Genomic DNA, 24,106 nt, shown 5'->3' with positions numbered 1-24,106 from the left:
CCTTGTAAAGTGTCTACTATGAGCATGTGTTCTGGCCTGGGCTTCCTATGATCAGGCCCATGGAGAGGGGATTTGCCCTCTTGCAGCAGGTAGATTTCAAATGCTTATTAGCCAAGCCTGCAAGCACAGCTCCAGTGAAAACCTGCTCTCCTGTCTCTTTTCTCCACCTGCTGTTTATGTGTATGTCTTAGATTCCTACCTGAAGCCTTGCCTAAGACATTTTATTTGCCCAGAGATCGCCTCAGAGAACCACTAGGGAACAACAGTCTGTGGCAACATGTTCTTCCCTAGCTTGTATTTGCTGCTTTTTTCTTGACTGTGACCAAATCCTTGATAAGAAGCATCCTAGGAGAGCAAGGGTTTACTTGGCTCACAGTTGGAGGAGTTACAACCACCATGGTTGGGAAAGGCGTGAAGGCAAGAGCTGAGGCAGCTGGTCACATTATACCCACAGTCAAGAAGCAGAGTGTGGGCAGGAAGTGGAATTGAGCTAGCAAACCCCAAGGCTAGCTCTCAGTGACACGCTTCCACCACCAGCAAGATTCACCACTTTCAAAAAACAGCTAGAGACCAAATGTTCAAACACTTGCCAGTGGGAAAGTTTCACACCCAAACCCCAACATAGCTCTTACCAACTGTCTACCCTCATCGCCCAAAGAAAGCAGCAGGCAAGTTGGACCACCTAGAGACCATCAGAGACCATCAGAGCCCCAATGCCCAGAGGAGCATCCTATACATGGAGTCCAATATCTGATGACCTCACTGAGGTCTGGTTTCTGCTAGTCTCTTTGAATATTTTAGCCTTAAGCCAAACCAATTGTGTGGATCAGTATCCGATAAGCCACATATGCTTTGGCCTTCTTTATGTCTCAAGTTTCTCCCTCCTATTTAAGTCAGCAACCATTTCCCCTTGGCAAAGTCCTAACTATGTTCAGAAACCACTTTGATGTTAATGTCACCCCATGGGACTCTTTAGGCTTCCAGGTGCCCAAGCTACCCTTTATTTGAACTCTCAGTCTATCTGGGGATTCGCTGTGTTAACATAGTAAGAGATCCTCTCTGCAGTCTGCAGGGAGAGAGGAAGGACTATGTCTTGCCATTTCCCACAATTATTCTTGGTGCTGGTGGGGTGAGCATGAGCATGCATGCATGGAGCTGTCTGGCTGGGAGAAGGCAGGATAAAGAGAGAACACTGGACTTAGAATCTCTTAGCAAATAGTCTAGCTCCCTCTTTCCCCAGGAGTCCCTGTTAACAAGGACTAGAACCTGCAAGGTATCCATCTGTCCATCTTTTAAGGACAATTGTATAAATATCTGATGAGAGAATCTTTCTTTCAGATGTGAAGACCCTATGTGCCAGGTTGTCTGTGTGATATGTCACTACAAAAGTTTGTTGCTAATACTGAGCTGAATACAATGTGAAGGGACAAGTGTATGGCTCCAGCAGGCCTTGCCCTTCTTCCACATTCCCTCTGCCTTGCTAAAAATCATTAGATTACATTTCCTAAAGAATAGATCAAGGTCTATTCCTTTATTTGGCCTCTTCCTCCTCCTGAAACTGACAACCAAGGTCTGTCTATCAAAGTAGTGAAGCTCCAGCAATCAAAAACCCCCTTTGGATCATCTAATTAATGTGTCCAATTAAAATTAAACATCTCATGTCAACAGGGTATTTCCTCTTTTACCTTGATAAACCAGCTTTTTACTATGGGCCATTGCTGCCTGCCTTCTCTCTATCCAGAGCAGTTCTCCCTTCCCCTTCCTCCTTTTCTCCTCTCTCCCTTATTCCCTTTCCCTTCTCCCTCATTCTCTATCTCCTTGACTTTGTCCCTTACTCCTGCCCTCTGTTCTCTTGGAGCAACTAAATCTCCTTTGTGCTGAGAACTTGGTCTCAGGGGTCCTGAGCTGATACTGTTTCTTACGCTATGCCTTTCATTGAAGTTCTATGATCTAGTCTTGTACGCAGATAACATGGGAACCCTGCCAAAGCCCTCATGGCTTCGTGGCTTACCTCACCACCTAGGAATCTGGCAGTGCCACACTGGAAGGAATCCAACCCACAAAGCAGAACATGCCACAAAAGCCAAGTGGGGGAGGGGGGGAACTGATCACACCTGTACTCAGGGCTTAAGGATCATATCCTGGTCCATGTGTGATTCTAAAACAGAATTTATTCTCTGATTTTAAGTTCTTTTTTAAAAAAATTTACAATGTAGGGCTGTAGAGATGACTCAGCAGTTTAGTCATTAAGAGTCCTTTTTCTAGAGGACCTAGGTTCACCTCTCCCCACTCTGTAACACCAGTTCCAGGGGAACCAACATGCTCTTTGGGCCTCCAAATGCCAAACACATGTGGTGCATAGGTAAACATGCAAGTATTCGTATATATACACAAAAAATTAAATATAAAAATTCTCTGCAATATATTGTATAGTTCAAGTTAAGTCTCAGTTGCTCATATCAACTTAAATACATTTCCATAGGGGGCATCCCTGACTTCATCTTACATGTCTGGGCTTACTGATGACATAGTAAGCAGGGACCATGTCTTCCTCTTTCCAACTGCAGTGTCCTTCAGACTTCACACCTAAAGCCATCTTGACATGTGAGCACTCAGGGGTCTTGGAAAAGTCATTGCAGTGTTAGTCTGTCATATGCACGGCTTCTGCTACAGGCAGGTGATGTCACCTCAGAGGAGTGCCATGAGTGAATGGTCACATCAGCTCTATGTCTCTTCTGTTGCTAATGGACTTACAAAGCACATATGTTTCCAAGGTTATTCCAGTTTATGCTGAAAATAGGGGCCAATGAGGTTTTGTTGGGACAATGGGTATAAACTCCCAGGGTATAATTGGCTGGGTTTCTCTTTAGAGCTAGGTGGATCTCAATCCTTAAGTGTGACTTACAGCTAATCTTCAGAAAATGTCCTTAGATTCATAGCAAAATGCTAAAAGAATAAGAGTGTCTCCAGGATCCATCCTCCTGTGTGGTGGTGTGGGGTTTACATTGTAATTTTGGAGCAGACACACTTGAAGTCTTGGTTACAAAGTCAGCCATGAGCCTTGAGAGGCTCGGAGACATTTTGAAGTTGCAGTTTTCCCATGTGAGGAACAGAGAGGCCACCAGCCAGAAAGAATAGACTTAGGCATGTCTAATTGCTGGTGTGATATTGTCCACAGTTGGGAGCTGGGGGATAGAGGGGAGGATAGGGTGAGTGAAGATGAAGCAAGAAAAAGCAAGAGAGATGAGAAAAGGAGTGGGGAACCTTCTTTGGATATCCCAGGATATCCACATCTTTAAATCCCCTGAAACTCCTATGAAACCAACATATCCTTCAGGTGCATGTAACCCACCTGCCTCATCCTCCTTCCTTTTTCTATTTTTCTTCATCCTCTTCCAATTCCTCCTCTCTCATCTACTTTTTCTTTTTAAAAACATATCTCCTTCATGTTGTAGTTGTGGGATTTTTATTCTTTGTGCTGGCCTTACTGTCAACTTCATACAACCTAGAGTCATCTGGGAAGAGGGAACCATAATTGAGGAATTGCCCAGATCAGATTGACCTGTAGTCATGTCTGTGAGGGATTGTCTTGATTGATGATTGATATTGGAGGTTTGGTCTACTATAGGTGGCACCATCCCTAGGCTGTATATGCCCATGAGCCAGAGAGTGTGAATCAGCAAGTGCTATTCCTCCATGGTTCCTGCTTTGAGTTCCTGCTATGACATCTCTCAGTTATGAAGTATGACCTGGGAGTGTTAATAAGGTAAACCCTCTCCTCCTCTAAGTTGCTTTTGGTCAGAGTGTTTCATCATAGCAACAGAAAAGAAACTAGGACCCACTGCTACCTCACATTTGCACTTATTTGGCAAATGATTTCCAGAAAAAAGCCAAGTCTACCTGTTCATTCAAGTCATTAACTGAGCACTGCATGCCATGTTTCAGAGACAGTCCTGGCATGGTCAGGCAAATGAAAACAAACCAGGGACTTTGGAACAAAACAATTTACAACATGCCTCATATGGTGCCTACAAGGCTCTGAGCATGTCTTGTTTGTGTTTGCCATCCAAAATAACTCAACAAACCAGAATCCCATGTCCCACGTCCACCCAGTAGAGCCTGGATACTTAAGAAGCAAACAAAAGGTGCTCTGAGCATATGGTTTTAGCTGCTTATATTGTTTTATGCAGCTAGACTAATGGAGAGCTCAGTCTCTCTTGGTACCATGATTGAATTCTTGAAAATAGGTTAAAGAGGGGGTTAGGGAGACTGAAGTGGCCATCTCCTGTAGCCAGGCAGTGCTCCCAGATGAGGGAGGGGTACATTAATCCACTTACAAACTTTCAACCCAAAATTTGTCTTGCATACCAGATGTGCAGAAATAAAGATGGAGCAGAGACAGAGTGAACAGCCAACCATTGACCCCAACTTGAGACCCATCCCATGTGAGAGAGCCAACTCCTGACACCATTAATGATACTCTGCTATGCTTGCAGATAGGAAACTAGCACAACTGTCTCCTGAGAAGCTTCATCCAACAGCAAATGGAAACAGATGCAGAGACACACAGCCAATCATCAGGCAGAGCCTAGGGAGTGTTGTGGAAGAGTGAGGGATAGAAGTAAGTAAATCGGAAGAGTCAAGGACACTACAAGAAGACCCACAGGGTCAACTAACTTGGGACCATGGAGGCTCATAGAGCCTTGGGTTACCAATCAGGGAGCATGCAGGAGGTGGACTTAGACTCCATACACATTTGTAGCAAATGTGCAGCTTGATCTTCGTGTGGGTCCTCTAACAAGTGGAATGAGGGGTTGTATCAGTCTCTGTTCCTGCAAATGGATCCCTACTTGGACCACATGGCTGGACCTCAGTGGGAGAGAATGTGCCTAGACCTGCTGAGTCTAGAAGTACCCAAGGAGGGCTCCACTTCTCTGAGGAGAAGAGGGCAATGAGGGAAGGATTTTAAGGGTGGGACTGGGAAGAGAGGAGGGAGAGGAGTTGTAAATAATAAAGGAAAAGGAAAAGGAAAAGGAAAAGGAAAGGAAAGGAAGAGAAAAGAAGAGAAAAGAAAAGAAAAGAAAAGAAAAGAAAAGAAAAGAAAAGAAAAGAAAAGAGATAGAGCTATTCACTAGAGCATGGATGACCTACCACAAGTCATCTATGGGAAGTTACAGGTAGTTGTGAACTGTCCAAGTTGGGTGCTGGAAACTGAACTCAGATTTATACTGTACATTCAGTGGGAGTCGAAGACAACAAAGGGGTAGGAAGGAGTGGGACCCATGTAGAATTCTCCTTAGCTCCTAGCTGTAGTCTGTTGACAGTTGTCAGTTGCTAGAGAAAGGGAGTCAGCTTTGTTTAAAGGTGTGACCCATGGTAGGTCATCTATGCTCCAGTGAATAGCTCTATCTCATGCATGTATGGGCAGCATGAGTTGGAAAATATGAGGGTAAAAAGATGACATAAGACTGGGGTGGTGGTGAAGGGTGACTAGGATCAAAAGATACTGCATGCATACATGAAATCTCAACGAATTAGTCAAATAGTATATTAAAAAAGAAAATTTAAGTTAAAACTTATCAGCCCCCAAGTTAGTATATATATGCAGAAAATATACCCAGAGTATTAGATTAAAAACAAAGCCAGGGGCTGAAGGATGGCTGAGCTACTAAGAGCACCCATAGCTCTTCCAGAGTACTGAGTTTGGTTCCCAGCAACCATTGCTAGCTCATAACTGTCTGTAACTGTAGTTCTAAGAGATCTGACATCTGGTTTGGGCCTCTATAGATGCTGCACGCATGTGTGTTGCAGTCAGTCACACAGATACACACAAATAAAAGTAAATTAAAAAGTTGAGAGAAAATAATGCCAAACTTGTCCAAATCTTCCAGCTAATCATCCTGTTGTTGTTTTTGTTGTTGTTGTTGTTGTTGTTGTTGTTGTTGTTATTCTGTTCATCCTATCTATTCATCCCTAGGGGCTGGTCTTTAAAAATTTCAACTACAGTATGTGATTCTCAGACATATTTGGGAAGAGATCAGACATAAAATAAAAATAAACAAAGCAGCAGGAATCAGTCAAGAGCGTGTGTTAGAAAGAGGAATGTTCACACTCCACTTGGCTGCCTAGGGCCTCGGGAGGCTGCAAGAGGCTGCTCACAGATGCACCCCTCACCTTCATCCCTTCTGCTGTGACCTTCAGGATGCCAGGCTTGGAACAGACCGACAGGCAAGCAGAGCACCTTGAACAGAGTGGTATACGACTGATGAGAGTGGGAGGAAAGAAGAACCGTGGTGCCACTGTCCTGTCAGTCATAGACAGCTGATTCCACCGCGCCTGTTAAAATACAGCCCATCTTGCCCTGTTAGAACCTGATCTTTATTTAATAAGGAGCTCTATAATGAGCTCTGGCCAGTATCTAGATGCCTTTAGAGAGATGCTTAAAAAGACTGTCAGTTTGCCAGTTTTTCATCGCTTTGAGAGGCAGTAAAGGGGTAGGAAGGCACCCATGTAGATTTAGCTCCTAGCTGAGATGCTGTTGACAGTTGGTAGGAGCTAGGGAAAGGAAGTCAGTTTTCTTTATGGGTGTGATCCCTGGTAGGTGAACCATGCTTATGCATCCATACTGATGCATACATGAGCAGCAAAAACTGGAAAACACGTGGACGGGAGAGGACATAGTATTGGAGGGGTTGAGGGTTGAACTTGATGTTCCTCCCCTCTTCCCATTCTCATTAACCTTGTCTTGTACCAGAGGTTTCAGTCCATAGCTTTTAGGCTCTGATGTCTGCTACAGGATGGGACAACAGGGTGTCAGTGTTGAAATGCATAGCCGAGAAAACGTTTCCTCACAGAAGAGACAGAAAGAATAAGGGGCAGAGACCTCACTATCTTCCTCAAGGACATAACATTCCCAATAATGTCTCACTTCTTTAAAGAGTTAGTTTATACTTTTATTTATGTGTATGTGTGCATAAGGGCAGGGGTATGTGTGTGTGAGTGAGGGTGTGGGTGGAGGTCAGAAGAGGACATCAGATCCCCTCAAGATGAAGTTATAGGGAGTTATGAACTTCCCAGTGTGGGTGCTAGAAACATAACTTGGGTCCTCTAAAGGTGATCTCAAGTATTAAGTCATCCCTCCACCCCAAGTGCCACTTCTGAAAGGTCTCACAAGCTTCCAATAGTACCTAACCCTTAACACATGGATCTCTGGGGGGACATATGTCCAACCTATGGCAGATTTGTCATGCCAGTCACTAGCTGATGAAAACCATGCCTAATAATTCAAGCTGAGAGAAGCAAAGAAAAGTAATTTACTTCCTGATTCCACACCTTACAAAGACTGAAGGTCACAGAGATATGTCTTGACTGGGAGCTGACTCTCCAGCCATTGTACCTACCCCATTCAGACATAGTTCAGATTGGCCTTCAATTCAAGTGCCTCCTTCACCTCCCAAGTGGTAGGATTGCAAGAATGTGCACCACACCTGGCTTAGTAGAGAAAGGATGAGCAATATATGTGTCATGGCATGGAAGTGTCATCCCTATACTCCATGAGAGACTGCTAGTTGAAGCAATGCAATTGGGTGCACATCTGCTATTACCCATGTATGAAGAATGTCTTAGTGCTAAGCATCAGAAAGGCTAAAGAAGATGGTTAGTCTTCAGTCAACTAGAAATGTAGCTGATGTCAAGGACTTTTCCACAGAGACTTTGTTGATTAGTTTTAACTGTCAACTTGACAAAATCTTGCATCATCTGAGCAAGGAGTCTTAATAAAAGAGAATAAGTTGGCATGTCTATGGTAGATTATCCTGATTACGTTAGTTGAAGTGGGAAGACCTGCCAACTGTGGGTGTTACCATTCCCTAGGCAGTGGAAAAAGTGAGTTGAGCAGCAACATGCACAAATGTATTGCTCTTTGCTCTTGACTGTAGATATGCTATGACAATTTCTTCCAAGCTGTTGCCATTGTGATGTCCCTGCAATGATGGGCTGTATTCTGAAATTGTGGGCAAATAGCTCTTTTGTCCTCTGGGTTGCTTTTGTTGGGACATTTTATTATAGCATCAAGAAACAGAACAAAGACAGATGTAGCTTCTTACTTACTGACTCAGTCAGTCAATCAATTAATACTTATTAAGACTTTATTACAGGCCAGAAAGTCTGGCGTATGAGTGAAATATAATTACCATAATGTAGTCAAGGCTCTGGAGAAGCTAACAATGAAGGTAAGAGATGGAAATAGCCACCTAACCATAAATGTAGGTGCAGGTAGAAGACCCGTAGTCCCAAGAGGGTTCTGTTCAATTACAGAGAGAATTAAGAAGGAGAATTAATTAAGAAGGTGATCCATATTTGGGAAGATGTCAATGATAATTAATTAGGTTCTTGCAGATTTCCATAGTTAAGGAGTATGTGAGATAATTTAATAGAGGCAATAAATACTAACAGTGAGGGTCACCGTGTGAAGGATAATGGGGCTTTCTTTCTCCTGTGCCTTTTGAGAATCACTGTGGAAAAGATACCAAGGTATATCTCATTCTTTGTCCAAATGGCTACAGGATACTAAGACTCATCTGAGTTCTCAGCCACTTAATTTGGGTGCAATTAGAAGTCTGAGGGATATTGGACTGAAAAACACTTTTGTTGTTATTAGGCTAGCCACATTGTCATGTGGAAAGCCACCTGTCCTTGACTCAGAGATTGCCGTGAAGAAGGAGCAGCAGTGTTGTCTCCCACCTGTGGGCCCATTTGTTCATCTACTCCAGTGAGGAGGAGAATGAGGGGCAGTGGGAGGTGCTGAGGTCCTTAGAGTCTCCATGTTATTGAGATAAATGCTTAATGCCCTATATAAAATCAATCTTCATGCTGAGAAGGGAAATAGAACAGAAATCTCATCTTGGATCCCCTTTCTCAAGAAAAATGTATGAGCATATACATATACAGAACATATACAACCCACAAACATATATATTTCCCCAGATCAAAAAGGCCTTTGTAATGCAAAAAAAGAGATCCATCAACCAGTAGCTATGGGCTGTAGCAGAAATTTAAATTTCCTAGGAAAGTACACTCACCAGAGATAGAGTTAGAGTGCATCTCTCTTTGGTGACAGACTATTGGCCCACACTAGTCTCTGGTGTCAGAAGTACTGACATCATTAACTAAATATTGTCAGCAGCAGGGTCCATGGGGCATCATACATGCTGTTAGAGTATGGCAGCAGACTGTGAACACTTCAGAAAGTCAACAGAGATGGCATTCAGGAGTTCAGCTGGTCACTCCCTGATTTAGATATCCCTCTAGGTGTCACAGAAGGAACAACACAGGTCTGGCCTTTGCAACTAACTCTAAACTGGAAAGTTTAGAGAGAATTGATTTGAGGTCAAGCCATGAATAGTGAATGGGAATTTATAAAGACATTTTCAGACAGAGAGAGAAGTGAAGGCAGGAAGCTTTGCAAGAGGTAGGATGGTGGTCCACCAGGGGAGGTGGCAGAGGCCATATTGAGGAGAGAGAGTGGTGGAGTTTGGGGAAGAGGAAGAAAGAAAACCCAGGAGGGTGTACTGAAGCAGGAGAACATAGGCTTCTCAAAAGCTATCTGGACAAGTCCTGAAAAAGGTACTTTTTTAAAATGACAACTTCTTATTTTGTAGCTAAGACTGGCCTTGAACTGGTGGCAACTCTGCACCCCATCTTCTTGAGTGTTGGGACTATAGTTATGAGCTCTCTTTCTCTCTCTCTCTCTCTCTCTCTCTCTCACACACACACACACACACACACACACACACACACACACACACCACATTTAACTTTTTTGATTCATATATTTGTAGCTTCTAAAGATAAAAGTCCCTGCCCATCTGCATTTAGTGAAGACTGAAATAGAGTCAGAGAGATGTAAAGTGGCAACTGTGCTTTTTGCATTGCCACCAACACCAAATATTAGTGCTTTCTGTGTTTTTCCTGTGGGACACAAGGAAGAATTCACAGGAAGTTATAGAGGAAGGTGATCAGACTGACAGCTTTTCTCAAATACAAAGGATACATGGAGAGAACAGCGCCCATAGGTAGACACTGAGGGAGCATAGGTATGTCAGGTATGACTGCATCTGACCCCAGCTGAGTCTGGGACACCAAGGATCTCTGCTCCAGAGAATAGGTGGGGTCATGAAGAGGACAACAGAAGAGAAAGACAGCCAACTCTGTCTGCATAAACACATGCTACAAGGACATGGTGCTTGTATCACAGGTCTACCAGATGGCACAAAGATAAGTTTCAATGTTCACTTTATGACTTCATATAACCCCTCTTGTCATGTCCATCCGGTCACTAGGCAGTGAGATACTTAATACTTATTGCCACTGTGGCTGGACGTAGAAGAAGAGTACAAGCCTCTGTATGTCTGTGAGAGGCTGTCTAGTTTGGGTTAATCGAGGTGGGAAGACCTGCTTTAACTGGGGATAGTCTGTTATCCTGGACTGAATAAAAAGAGAAATAGAGTTGAGTGCCAGTGTGCTGGGTAGTCTTTATTAACTGGACACAAGATGTGGTCATCTGGAGTCTTCAAGTGAGAAACTGCCTCCATTAGATTGCCTTGCAGGAAAGTCTGTAGGACATTTTCTAGATGAATGAGTGATATTGGAGGTGATGAACCTGGGCAGGGGTCCTGAGTTATATAAAGAAGCAAGCTAGGCAAGCCTTGAGAAGCAAGCCAGTGGGTTCCATTCCTCCATGATTCTGTCTCTGGGACCCTGCCTGAGTTCCTGCCCTGACTCCCTCACTGATGGACTGTGATGTGGATGTGGAAGGAAAATAAACCCTTTCCTCCCCAAGTTGTTTTTGGCCATGGTATTTTATAGAGCAATAGAAACCTATGATGATCAATATTTACTTCTCTCTGCTTTCTGCTTGCAGATGCAGTGTGACCCTCTGCCTTACTCTCCTGCCCCAGCACCTTCCCTGTTATGGTGAGCTGTCCCTTGAATTATGAGTCCAAACCCTTCCTTCCTCGAGTTGCCTTGGTGGGGGATTTTGGAACTAACAGACACAGCAAGAAACACGTTTATTGCTTTGACCCCATCTTTCCTGGTCACTTTTTGTGCGATCATTGTGCTCATAGAAAAGGCTGTTGCAGCCAGGGATGAATGCCTCCGGTCCACCTTCACTCTCTCCCATTCCAAGGTTCCTGGCACCGCCTGAAACCTGTGCTCTCCCAAGAGCAGTGGAGAAACAGGAACCATCTCAAGAGTGAACCCCCTCTCACTGAGCCCTCAAGCTTTAGTTTTAAAAATCCCATCTGTTTTTTCAGAACAACATGGAAAGGCTAAAACTCATTTGGAAATCAAATTGCTTTGAGCCCTGAGCACCAAGGCCAGTTTTATCTCCTCAAACATATACTTTCCCCGGTAACAACCAGCCAGCTGATACTTTCCTACACTCAAAGGAGGCAATTTTCTCCAATTTTCCAGTCTTTCTAGTTCTGTGTCCCGAGACACAGAGGGCTCTCTGCAGACAAGTGGCAGGATTCAAGAAAATGAGGGTGACCAGAAGAAAGTCTACATTGGGCACAGTCATCTTTTATGTATAGGCAGTCAGGGGCCAGTCTATGTTACACGAAACCCTGTCTTGAGAACAGACAAAAAAATTAAAAGATGACTAGGTGGGAGGTGGACTCCATGTAAAAACCCACTACTTTCATTTTAGAATTAACATTTATCTGAACCAGGCTTAGAAAGGGACTATTCGCCATATTGACAGCTTGTGGGGATGATATGGAAAATTCACATAGGTGAGTTTTTCATCAGCCCACATTGGGGAGCCGTGGGTATGGCATAGATTTGTTTTCCTTATGTGTGTTCATAGTTTGGGGTATGGTTAGGAGCTCAGATTTGGAAATATATGGTAAAGTTAAATTTGTAAGGCACATTGGAAATCTGGGAGGGCTCTGAATTTAGGAGAGGTCAGAACAACAAGAGCAAGAGTGTATAGGTGAAGAAGGCAGGACCAAGCCAGGGCCTGGGACTTGATCATGAAGAGCATTAGGAAGACAGATCACCAGCAAGAGGCCTGAGGTACAGGGAACTACCTCCGAGGGAGGGGGCTACACCAGAGGACAGCATGGCTAGGCTATAACCAGCATAAAGGATGGCCTAAAGCAGTTCTTCTCTAGGGGCCAATCACTCCGGAATGCACTGCTATCAAGATGAAAGATCTAAGAGATGACCCTGAGGAATGACATTGGCATTCACTATGCAGGTAGTCCTCTGTGACCTTGCCAAGAGGAGGGTCAGGAGCCTGGGGTAGATGCCTTATCAGAGTTGGCTCCAAGGCAAGGGAAGCAGAGTATGAAAGATATTATAGTAGACAGATGGCCCACTTTGCAGAAGACATGGAGACCAGGTGGAACCCTACTGGGAACCTGGATTAGGTGAGGGGCATGGTGTGTGGGAGTGCTCAATGGGGCAGAAATGAGGATGCATTTATTTCCAGATGAGCACATTCTTGTGCACAAAAATGGTGGAGAACCCTACAATTATTCCTCAAGACAGCAAAAGTTCACCTGTGGTTTTTCAGGTGCCTTCTAGAGCAGAAGTGAGTCACTGGTGAGGTGGAGCGGGAGTAAGCACAGGCAGTGTGAGGGGTAAACATATTAACCTCTAGTCATGTCAGCTGACGATGGTGGATGAGAAATGGAGAGGTGAAGAGAGAGGAGAAGCGTAGAACTGAGGTGCTTCAGTCTGGACAGAAGCAGTGACCACAATGGTGTCCTATGTCACAGAACCCTGGAACAGCAATGAAATTGTCCCTCTGGTGGTTTGAATAAGAATAACCTCCTAAGGTTCACAGAATTGAATGCTTAGTCACTGTGGAGTGACACCACTTGAAAAGGATTGGGGTGTGTGACTTTTTTTTTTTTTTTTTTTTTGGAGGAAGTGTATTACTAGAGATTGACTTTGAGTTTTCAAAATCCCCTGCCAGCCCAGTCTCTTCCACTCCCTGTCACTTTTTCTCTCCCTCTCCCTCTTCTTTTCCCTCTCCTTCTCCTTCTCTCTCCCTCCTTCTCTGCCTGTGAATCAGGATGTTCCTCTCAGCTACTTCTCTAGCACCATGTCTGCTCTAATGCCACCATTTTGCCCACCATGATGACAATGGACTTAACCCTCTAAAACTGTAAGCCAGCCCGCAGTTAAATGTTTTCTGTTATGAGAGTTACTTTGGTCCTGGTGTCTCTTCACAGCACCCAAAGGTTTGAGAGGGCAGTACACCTACTGTCACCTACTGTGGCAAATATGAGGTGTCACTCAATGGAGCACACATGTGGAGGGACTACCTGTTACTAGCCTCTCTCCCACATGCATGCAAGATGGACCTGCCAGGAGCCTGTGGGCTCTGTCAGCTCTGTTAGTTTTTTGTTCTTCTTTGGTTATAATAAACATACAAGGGGATTCTACAAAAGCTTCAGGATTCTAGATGATTTAAAGCTGTCAGAGCAGGTAGTCTTAGGACACAATGAAGTAAATAAAAATCACTACTCTAATAATAAAGGCATAGCTCATGTGGTATAGCGACACATGCACAGGTGCACACGTGCGTGCACACACACACACACACACACACCAGCCCAGCTCCAGCTCTCTACACCTCAGTGAATGTCTGACAGCCAGAATGGCCATTCTGAGGTCATGGAGCTTTGCTTAGGGTTTTATAATTTTACTATCAATTACATTTTATTCACTTATGCAAGTATTAAACTACCAATGAAACCATTAATTTATTTTAAAAGAACTAATTAAGGACTATAATCTTAAAACTTAAAACTCCAAACTAGTATGTGTCCTTATGATAAACCAGATCCTTTACTTCTAGACCATGAGCCCCAATATTAAATCCCAGATACATAGTAATGTCAGTGATTGGTCTACAAAAGAAGCAAACAATCTTCCCCAAAACAAACCTTAGTTACTGTCTCAGTAGAGAACCTTTCTATTTCCCTCCTGTTCTGTTATTTTCAAGAACAGAGAAGTTAAAAAGATGGTGGGAACTCTGAAATATTCACCGAAAAGGTAAAAACCAGAAAAGGTAGCTGGTGAGGTTGGAAGAGAATTTCCTGAATTGGAGAGATCTGGATTCCACCTGGTGTGGCAGTTTGGAAACACCAGAGAAAATTAGGTTGATCTGGGCTCTGGCCTGAGTTACTTAAAAGGTCTGCCTCATTTTACACATCTGAAAACAGGATTAGTGAATCTGTGGCAAGCAAATGGCTCAATGATGTGGGGTGCTTACTGACAGGTAAATGCTTATCAGAAGATGATCCAGAGGAGGTGGGGGGTGGGGTGGGGAGAAGGGGGAAAGAAAGAGGAGAATTAAATTAACTCCCAGTGTGGGGGAGGGGCTCTGGCTGGTTTCCCTTGTGTCCAGTTGACTCAGCATATCTCTAGGCAGCTTCTCATTTCATCAGAATCTGCTCTCAAAAGTTGTTGCTGACAGCAGGGGAGGAAGGACTTTCAGCAAACTATGTAATCTGTTCCTCCTTTCTGTAGCATCCTTCTCCCTCCCCTCCCCTCCCCCACATCCCCTCCCCTCCCCCACATCCCCTTTCCTCCCTTCACCTTCCTTCCCCTCCCCCTTCCCTCCTTCTCTCTCTCTCTTTCTCCCCCTCTCCTCCTTTTCTTTTCCTGTCCGCAGCTACTTCTCCCCACCTCCTCCCTCTGCCTCTTCATTTAGACTGTTAGTTTAGGACTAGGTTGTCAGAAACCATGACAACCTAAAAAAAAAACAAAAAACAAAAAACAAACAAACAAAAAAAAATAATGCACATCTACTCTTTGACCCCACCTGGAATCTTTCTATCCCCTGTGGCCCTGTCCCCCAGTGAGCTCTAAACCCCAGAGTTGGATCTGGTACCCCTTTTTTCTACCTTTCCATGTATCCCTGGAACCTGCTTTTGCCTTGCTATTTGAATTTGTTTTACTTTCTCATCCTTGGGAATTGTATCTCAGCTTGCATTTGGTTCTTCTGATCACAGTTTGGCACAGACTGATGTTTTAGATGTACATTTCCCAGAGGTCTGTTCTCTCTTATCTAACAAACCCTAGCCATCCGTTTAAGATCATCACGGTCTCCAAAATGTCTTCCCATGGAGAATGAGAAAGTGGATCCCGTCTTTCTGCATCTACTGAGTTAGGATCAATGTTTCTCGACAGAATGCATTTTCGAGTTCCCAAGGTGAGTGTTTTATTCTCAAGACCTGACCTTGAACATTGCCTGAGCCCTCAGACCTGCCTAAACACTGGGTCAAAACACAAATGTATGCATGTGTACACACACACACACACACATCACACATCACACATTGATACAATACAAAGGACACAAAACTGGGTGTCAGGTGGGTGGCCAGCCCACTGTGCTGCAGACCAGCTCTGCCTTTCCAGTCTCTCAGGAACTCTGTTGCTCTCTGAAACTGTTGGTTAGAAAAGCAAGGATTGGGTCTGGGCCCCATGAACTGGAAAGGTTTACCAACCTGAGGGGTCACTTTTAAGAGCAACCCCTAAAGGGAACACAATGCAAAGTGCAGCCAGGGATGGGTACAGCAGGAGAGATACAGCCTGCGAGTGAGGACCAGGGAGGAGGCTCATGGGATTTCAGACCCCCTTAGAGGAAATTCATTATCCTGGGCATCAAGAGTCAGGAACAGATGGCCGTCTGCATACTGTTCTGTTTTGTTTTGTTGTTTAAGAAGAAAGTCCCCCAAACTAGAAAATGAGGTGGGATCCAGGTTAGACTTGAGGTGGACTTCTCAGCATCTGCACAGACCCCTGTATTTGGCAGTGACCTAGTTCAGTCCTTGGTCACAGCAAAGTTCCCTGGTGAGTGAAAGTGAGCTGAAGGCCAGCATCTTGGAGAAGGCAGACTCAGCAGAGGCACCAAGGGCTCTGTTGCTTAGCAACCTGCTGAGAGAGGTAATGGCTCCATGAAGAAGGCAACTCAAGGAGGGTGATGGAGGATGGGTCCTCAGCAGACCCATTTCTCACAAAGCTGAGGCCTAGCTGATGCCTGTGAGGTAGCCTATAGAGTAAGGAGTGACTATCTTGGGTCACATGTTTTTATAATGGTGATTCTTTGACAGTCTCATCCAGAGATCAGAGCCTCTGGGGAGCGTCATCCACACAGAGGTGATGGAGAGGAGGTGGGAGTGGGAGGCCCTCCCAGGTGCTCTAAGGACTATCGACTTACTGCTTATCCACTTTGCCTCTGGGTCATGGATTTTGAAGTCTTCACTGAAGAGATCTTCCACAGTCACTTTTTTCTTCTGAGACAGACTGGTATCTTCCGCTGGAGAAAGAAAAGACAGAGTGTTAAACAACTGCAGAAGTGAACATGTGTCTCAAAGCTTATATGGATGATCAAGAGAAAAGATATGCTTGTCCAGAACTGAGCTCAATGGTCCCATGTAGATAAGTGGGCTTCTGGGTGTTCAAAGATACAGGAAACACCCCTTAGATATTTAGTCCCCATTTATGTCATCTGTCCCTGGCTATCTTTAAGTTAAAGGTTCGTTCTTGTTTATCTGTCTGCAGACTTCCAGGCCAGCACTCCCCCATCTTGACTGAAAACACCTGGGAGAAGCTTAGGTTGTCCTTGAACTAATATCCACCCTGAGAAGACATGCTCAGTTAATGACCCCTCTCGAAAAGATTTGAAAAAATCTGCTAGCTTTTATCCTATTTACAGAGGTCAAAATGCCCTGGATTTTGGCTCTCCCTCATAAGAGGCTATCTCCACTAGAGCCACAAAATCCATTTATCTTCTTCGGAAAGATGCTCAAGGTTCTCCACAAGGCCTGACTAGGCTAGACTGTCCAAGCTACTTCTCTTGTTTTGTGTGAATAAGAGATGGCACCTTAAGTAGAAGTACCAAATTCTTTGTCTACCTGGAATGCTTGCTTCCTTCCCTGTCCTTTTAACTGGAAAATGCCAAATTCACTGGATTTATTTAAAGACTTGGATCTTCATTTCATCAGCTATGATGTGGGATAAGATCAACTAATTAGCTTTGTGTGAATTCTATATGAGGTAGCATGGGTTTGGTTTTTTGTTGTTGTTGTTGTTTTGTTTTGGTTTTTTTTTAATGGATGTTTTATTTGTCTTCTCAGGGGTGCAGAGGATTGAGCCTAAGGCCTTGTGCATGACAGCCAAGCACTCTGCTCCAGGTTGCTGTCTTTTACAACTGGTGTTGGGTTGTGTTTGTGTCTCTTGCCAATTTCTGGCTATTGAGCCGTCTTGGGGCCATCATTGTGTCCATTCTCTGTAGCTCCACTTGCCTGTCTTAATTTTATATTTCCAGATGTATAGTATGTCTGACCAAAGCAAGGAACTCTGTGGGGATTGCATATGGAACAAAGAGTGATCTTAGAACAAAGCCTCCAGCACTTTTAGTGTCTCCTCTCATAGATTCTACTGATCCCCTTGTGATCCTGCCTTCTGGCTTCTCTGATGTTATATATTACAGACATCACAAGAAAAGCCACATGTACCTGTGTGGACCACACAGACCTGCATATCAACTCCCTCTCTGCTGTTACCCTAACAAAGGGCCCTACTTTAACTGAACCATTTCTGAAATGCATTAGGACTTGTGGATGAAGTGGTTTCCTAAATTCTAAGTGGGATTATTGTGAATAAAATTCTTCAAAATTACAGAGATAAAATAAAAGGTATCCTTATTGTGAGACATGATCAGTGACTGCATATGGAGCAATCAAGATTCCAAACACAACATCTTAAAACAAGCCAAGCCTTCCATCTCATGGCTTTCTGTCTGCCACCCAAGTATCACAGAAAAAGACAGCTTAAAATTCTACGTGTTTTGGCCTCTGTGGACATCAAGCATATTTGTGGGACATATACATATACATGGACATTCACATTTTTAAATAAAATGAAATAAGTAAATTTAAAAATCTCTTAGTTGTTTTAAACATTTTAAAATAAACATACAAAGACAAGTAGAGTGGCAGTTTGTGATAGAAATACTGTGAATGTATGTGTATGTGAGTGTGTGTGTATGTATGAGTGTATGAGTATTATGTAGGTGTATGCATGTGAGTGTGTGTGAGTATGTGAGTGTATGTGTGTGAGTGTATGAGTATTATGTGAGTGTATGCATGTGAATGTGTATATGTATTAGTGTGTGTGTGTGTGTGTGTGTGTGTGTGTGTTTCATTTAGGCAGGAAACTTGACTTTGCCCATAATCACCTTCTGTAGTTGCTCTCTGCTGCGTCTTTGGGCCCTAGTGTGGCTATTATACAATCCACTGGTTTATAGTTCGGAGGTGACAATGGACATGATCACCTGACTTATGTGTTCTCAAGGCATGGTGAGCCCAACTGCAGGTATCTCATGGAACCATGAGAGTCAAAGTCAAACAAGCACCCAGAACACAATAGTAACAGTGCAACAGTCTCGAGACAGCCAGGTTATCCCCATGGGCAGCAGGAATAAGATTGAAAAGGAATTCTGGGAAGGCTTTCCTAAGGAAGAAACAGTTTAGCCCAGATACAAGCAATAAAAGAACATGCATGCTAGGAAGGGTTACAAGCATGAACTGCCAGTGGCTTTGGTGTTTTGAGGACATGTTTTATTGGCAAAGAAGACAACATGTTCAGGAAACAGCTGGAGGTGAAGGTATATGGATTCTCCCATAATTCTTAGATATTTTGTAAGACAATGCTCCCTGGTGGGTTTCCTTTTCAAATCTGGTGGAAGAGTCCGTTGTACTATAGCCCAAGAGTGAGTCTTCACACCAGAAATTACAAAAATTTGTCATTTAACTCCACCCTTCTCTTGTCCTTCATGTACCAGCTTCTAAAGCTCTACCTGGGCCCTCAGGCAGCCTCCACAGCTCTTGCTGGCTTCTGTCTTTGAGCACATCTACCTGATTCCTTCAGTCCTGTCTCTGATATTTCAGTGTGCCTGATAGCTTCTCACCCAGCTTTAAGACACACTAAGACTAAGGTCTTAAATAAAAATTAAGTATATTTTCATCTTTAAAATTCCTGATTGGCTTTACAAGATGAGAGGCTCCTCTGTCTTCTTTATTTTTAATTTTTAAAATTTATTTATTAATTTAAAATTTTTTTTTTCCCGAGACGGGGCTTCTCTGTGTAGCCCTGGCTATCCTGGAACTCACTCTGTAGGTCAGGATGACCTCAAACTCAGAAATCCCCCTGCCTCTGCCTTCCAAGTGCTAGGATTAAAGGTGTGCGCCACCACTGCCAGGCCCCTGTCTTCTTTAATCACATCTATTGTTCTTTTAAAATCTAAAATGCTGCTTTCCATTTCCCCTCCTGATTGAATTTCTCAGGCCTCCATCTTTCCTTGTCTTGAGCCAGTATTAGTGAACTACTACATTGGGGCCCAGCATATGTCACACAGGAGTCCTGGGTGTTGGAGACTCCTGGAGGTGTGGCCTTAGAAATGACACTGATGGTTTGGGTAGCATCTGGATCACAGCTTCTCTCACAGTGGACCCAGATTTAGGACAGGCTACTCCCCAGCCTCAAGCCTCTCCTAGTCACTATATTCTCACCCTCTGTTATGTGTGTTTGGGTTCTGTGCGTTTCTGCCTGGTCCTTCCTTCAAGCGTAGCATTCCATTCCAGGTGTGCATGGACCTCGTGTTGCTGCTTCTGAAGCCCGCACCAATGTGTGTTCCTCTATAGCTTCCCCATGCCTGTGACCAACATGGGAAGACAACATGCCTAGTTCCTTGTAGTGCCTTAGTTTCTCTTAGCCCTTTAGCTTGAACCTAGACGAGTACATGATTCTTCCAATCAACTTGCCATACTAGTTACCAGGTTTGCTGTGGGCTGCAGTGGTACAGAGATGAGGACGAATATTTAGGTGAGTTTCTCAGCCCCATTCCGTTTTCTGAGATGTCTCTTGGACACTGATGCTATTAAAGAGGATAATGGTTGGGAATATCTTTAGTAGGGATTTTAAAACGTGAAATAGTCCTCATCACCATAGGGCATGCTAAAACTTGCAGCAGGTACTCTAAGGTGTCTCATCCCCTCCTGGCCATTTTGGGTAGAGGGTAGAGAGACAGTCTTCCCTAGACGTTTCTTTCAGACTGGATCATAATGGTCACACTGTCTTTTCTACCAAGTTAGCATTGAATCCATCACTATCTTTGAGCATTTATTCTGCATGAGCTTGAATTTTTTCCTTCTCCTATTTAAGAGAGGGGCATTGCCTTCACATTCTTAGGGCCTTCACACACTGTAGGTGCCCAACCAACTTCTTCAGAATGGAGAAAGCTTGGCTTCCCACCCCACTCCACTGCCCTTGCTTACTTCAGTTCAACAAATCTCAGTGTTGCTATAGTATATTGTCTATGGCTATGTCCACAGTTTATAAAAGTCCCACAAATGGTAATTTACCCCAAAAGTTCATGTCTTTAAAGATACCTATGAAAAGTAGCAGTATAATCAAATTATACACACTGCACTTTTTAATTGAAACACTTGTATAAAACCTTCAGTTTTCTTATGTATAACCATAAAACAAGAAATTCTCCCTTACTGTTCATATAACTTCTTAATTCAATCCATCAAAAGTATTCAACTCCTCTTCAGACCCTTCGGTCCATTTCTATATATATATTTAAAATAAATAAAAACTTTAAAATCTATGTATTGGCCTTTGTCCTTTAATGAATTGAATCTACTAAGCCTGAGGACTTTTCATCTTGTCTCTTACACACACACACACAGGCTGAATGTGTGCATGTATTCACTATTCCTCCCTCTATTTAGATGCATATTAATTAGAATAAATGGTTTTATTTAAACATAAATAAGATCCACATGTCAGTTCCCTTGGCCAAGGCTCTGCTTAATGGGTTCGGTCTTGTGGCTGTGAAATCATCACTGTGAGTTCTTAGCCCTTCCTCTGCCCTTAACAGATAATTAAAATCATCAGAAAGCATCTCTTCCCATGCTTGTCTATATTGTAGCACACAACTATGTATAGCATTCTTACTGTGTGTATGTGCATGTGTGTGTGTGTGTGTGTGTGCATATACATTTGTCTCTATACATTTGGAGACTAGCCTTTTTCTATGAAATACTCTCTGTGAGATGGAGAGATAGTTCAGCAGGTAAGATTATTGCTAAGAATCTGAGTTTGGCTCCCAGCACCCAAATTACATGGCTCACAACCATCTATAACTCTTCCTTTTAGGAATCTGATTCCCTCATCTGGTTTCTGTGGACACCTGCTCATATGAGCACTTAACCTGCCCTCCCCCTGCATAATTTGAAATAAAATAAAAGGCAACCTTTAAAAATAGAAATAGGGACTCTCACTGGCCTGAAGTCCACAGATTAGGCCAGGCTCTTTGGCCAGCTTCTCCTGTGTTCACCTCCCCAGTTCTGGGATTACAAGCAGATGCCACACTACCTAGCCTTTCCATGTGGGATCTGGGCCCAAAAGTCAAGGCCTCACAGGATGAAGTGTCTATCCCTTGTTATTAAAGTGGGTGTCAGTCTTTGAAGGTCAAAAAGCCTACTGTGTTAGTGCCTATGGCCATCAAAGAGACCCATGTGCAATTGTTTTTATGAAATAGTGTACCATCCACAATGTATTGTCTGGGGCCATAAACATTGAGGTGACTATATTTGAAGACAGAGGCAGAAGAAGAGCATTCTTTTTTATATGTTCTCCTCACCATGCACACATACATATATACACACATACACACATAGAGAGAGAGAGGGGAGAGAGAGAGAGAGAGAGAGAGAGAGAGAGAGAGAGAGAGAGAGAGAGAGAAGAGAGAGAGCCATGAAGACACAGCAAAAAGCTGCCATGAGCAAGCCAAAGTGAGACCCCACTAGAAAAGAATGTCAGCTGCACTATGACATTGGATTTTCACCTTCTAGTAGTATCAGAAAATAAAATCTTATTACCCATTGGCCATGAGTTGGTGCATTTTGTTACAGTAGCATGACCCAATCAACAAGACTATCTATTAACAAGACGTAGCTATCTCCAAATTTCTGTTGATCAGCACACAAAAGTACAACATTTAAAGGTAGATGCTGGATGGTGTACTCTTCCCAGCTTGCTTTTATACTCAGCATATCCCCTGTAAGCACTGTCTACTCTTCTGGTCTTGTAGAAAGAATCCAGCAAAACTACAAAGAAAATGGTTTGCTTAAGGATCCAGGGTCCAGATAACAAGAAGTTAATTGTAACTCTTGGTGTATCTGAGGAAATAAGACTATATTAGACTTGAGTGCTTGACAGCAAATTATTTAATGATATGCTATAGTTTTCCTCTTATGGCTGCAGCCATACTTCGAGTCTTCAAGGGATATGTGAGAATATAAATTCATTTGGTGTGTTATTAATATTGCCTACTTAATAAGCAATCCTGTTACCATGTCATTGGAGACTTTGATAAAAAGATTTAAAATATTTCTATAGCTGAAAGAAAGCCTAGGAAGGAGAATATAGGTGGTGGAGTGTGTGCCCATAGTGGAATATGTGCTCGTGCTGGAGTATGAGCCTGTTATAGTTTGTATATGCTTGGTCCAGATAGTGGCACTATTAAAAGTTGTGGCCTTGTTGGAGTAGGTGTGTCACTGTGAGCATTGGCTTTACAACCCTTGTCCTAGCTGCCTAGAAGTCAATCTTCCTCTTTTTGCTTTTGGAACAAGACGTAGAACTCTCAGCTCCTCTTGAACCATGCCTGCCTGGATGCTGCCATGTTCCCACCTTAATGACAGTGGACTGAACCTCTGAACCTGTAAGCCAGCTCCAGTTAAATGTTGTTCTTATAAGAGTTACCTGGTTGTGATGTCTGTTTACAGCAATAAAACCCTACTAAAGACAGTGTCCATGGTGAAGTATGTGTCCATGCTGGAGTGGACTTACAGACATGACCATTTCCCAAGAGGCAAAGGATAATTGAAGATGGATGGGCATAGAAAGCATTTATAAAACCAAGTTCACATATTGTTATGAAATATGGAGATTAATGACCTTAATTAATGTCACTGAGCAAAGAAAAGGAAGGCAATGCAGATGAGGTAACTGACTTTCATGATGATGGTCTGTGAGCACTGGGTGGTAAACATAACATAAAGAGCAGCATGAGTGAAGCCTAAAACCAGGAACAGAGAAAAACAGAAAGTCTGGGAGCTGGATTTAACAATAGGAGAAATGGATTATCATGGTGATTTTTGTTAATTCATTACTTTAAAAATATATATTCTTGGCAGCACTGAGTATTAATAAAGTCATATGATGGCTACTCTTGATTGTCATACTGATAGCACTTAGAATCACCATTTAAACAAGCCTCTGAGAATGTCTGGGAGTTTCTAGATTAGGTTAGATCCATCCTTAATGTGGATGGCAATACCAGGGGCTATGGTCCTGGACTGACTATATAAAAAAAAGAATGTGATCACCAGTGTCCATCTCTCTCTGATTCCTGACCAGCTGCCTCATGCTTCTGTCCCATGCCTCCCCAACCACCTCTTTCTCAAGTTGCTTTTGTCATGTGTGCTGTAGTAGCAATGAGAGAAGTAAATACTACAGGTATGTGGTGGTCATAGTTTGTATTCTCACCTAAATGTAAGGTCTCAGACAATGTGTGTCTAACTGATCCATCAACACCAAGTGAGCCAACTAAACCTTCCTAAGGGCAGTGCATCAGCAGCATGACCCAGGTATACAGGGCTCCCAACAGAGAAGGAGTGGGTAGTCAGCTCTTCAGCAGGAGTAACAAGGGTAGACTCACTAACTCCAGATCCTGTGCCATACACTGTGCTCCACATGTACCTCAAGAGGACCCTGGGCTTTAGAAAGCATCATATGTTCTAAGGAAATCACATTTTAATTCAGAATTTTGCTGGCTCTGTTGATTATTCTCTATTTAATTGCCATCTCTGTTAATTCAAATTGTACATGAAACTAATGTCTACTGAATACATATCAGAAGAAAGAAAAATAAAAAGTCCACGCTGGAGACACTTGACTTTTCCTCTGAAATTTGGGAAAATATAACATTAAGCTGAACATATTTCTA

At 43.2% G+C, this 24,106-nt stretch overlaps 1 protein-coding gene across 4 annotated transcripts in view; it reads right to left on the bottom strand.

The window, feature by feature from the left end:
• Dpp6 (dipeptidylpeptidase 6) overlaps nt 1–24,106 on the bottom strand; it is a 910,144-nt gene that overhangs the window by 312,245 nt on the left and 573,793 nt on the right. For all 4 annotated transcript variants that reach the window (NM_010075.2, NM_001198886.1, NM_207282.3 and 1 more), the window contains exon 3: nt 16,244–16,342. In NM_010075.2, the coding sequence (NP_034205.1) occupies nt 16,244–16,342 (99 nt within the window). The remainder of the gene's footprint in view (nt 1–16,243; nt 16,343–24,106) is intronic.

The sequence above is a fragment of the Mus musculus genome, chromosome 5 (genome assembly GCF_000001635.26).
Source record: "Mus musculus strain C57BL/6J chromosome 5, GRCm38.p6 C57BL/6J".
Taxonomy (NCBI): Eukaryota; Metazoa; Chordata; class Mammalia; order Rodentia; family Muridae; genus Mus; species Mus musculus.
This window is presented reverse-complemented; position numbering and strand designations above follow the sequence as displayed.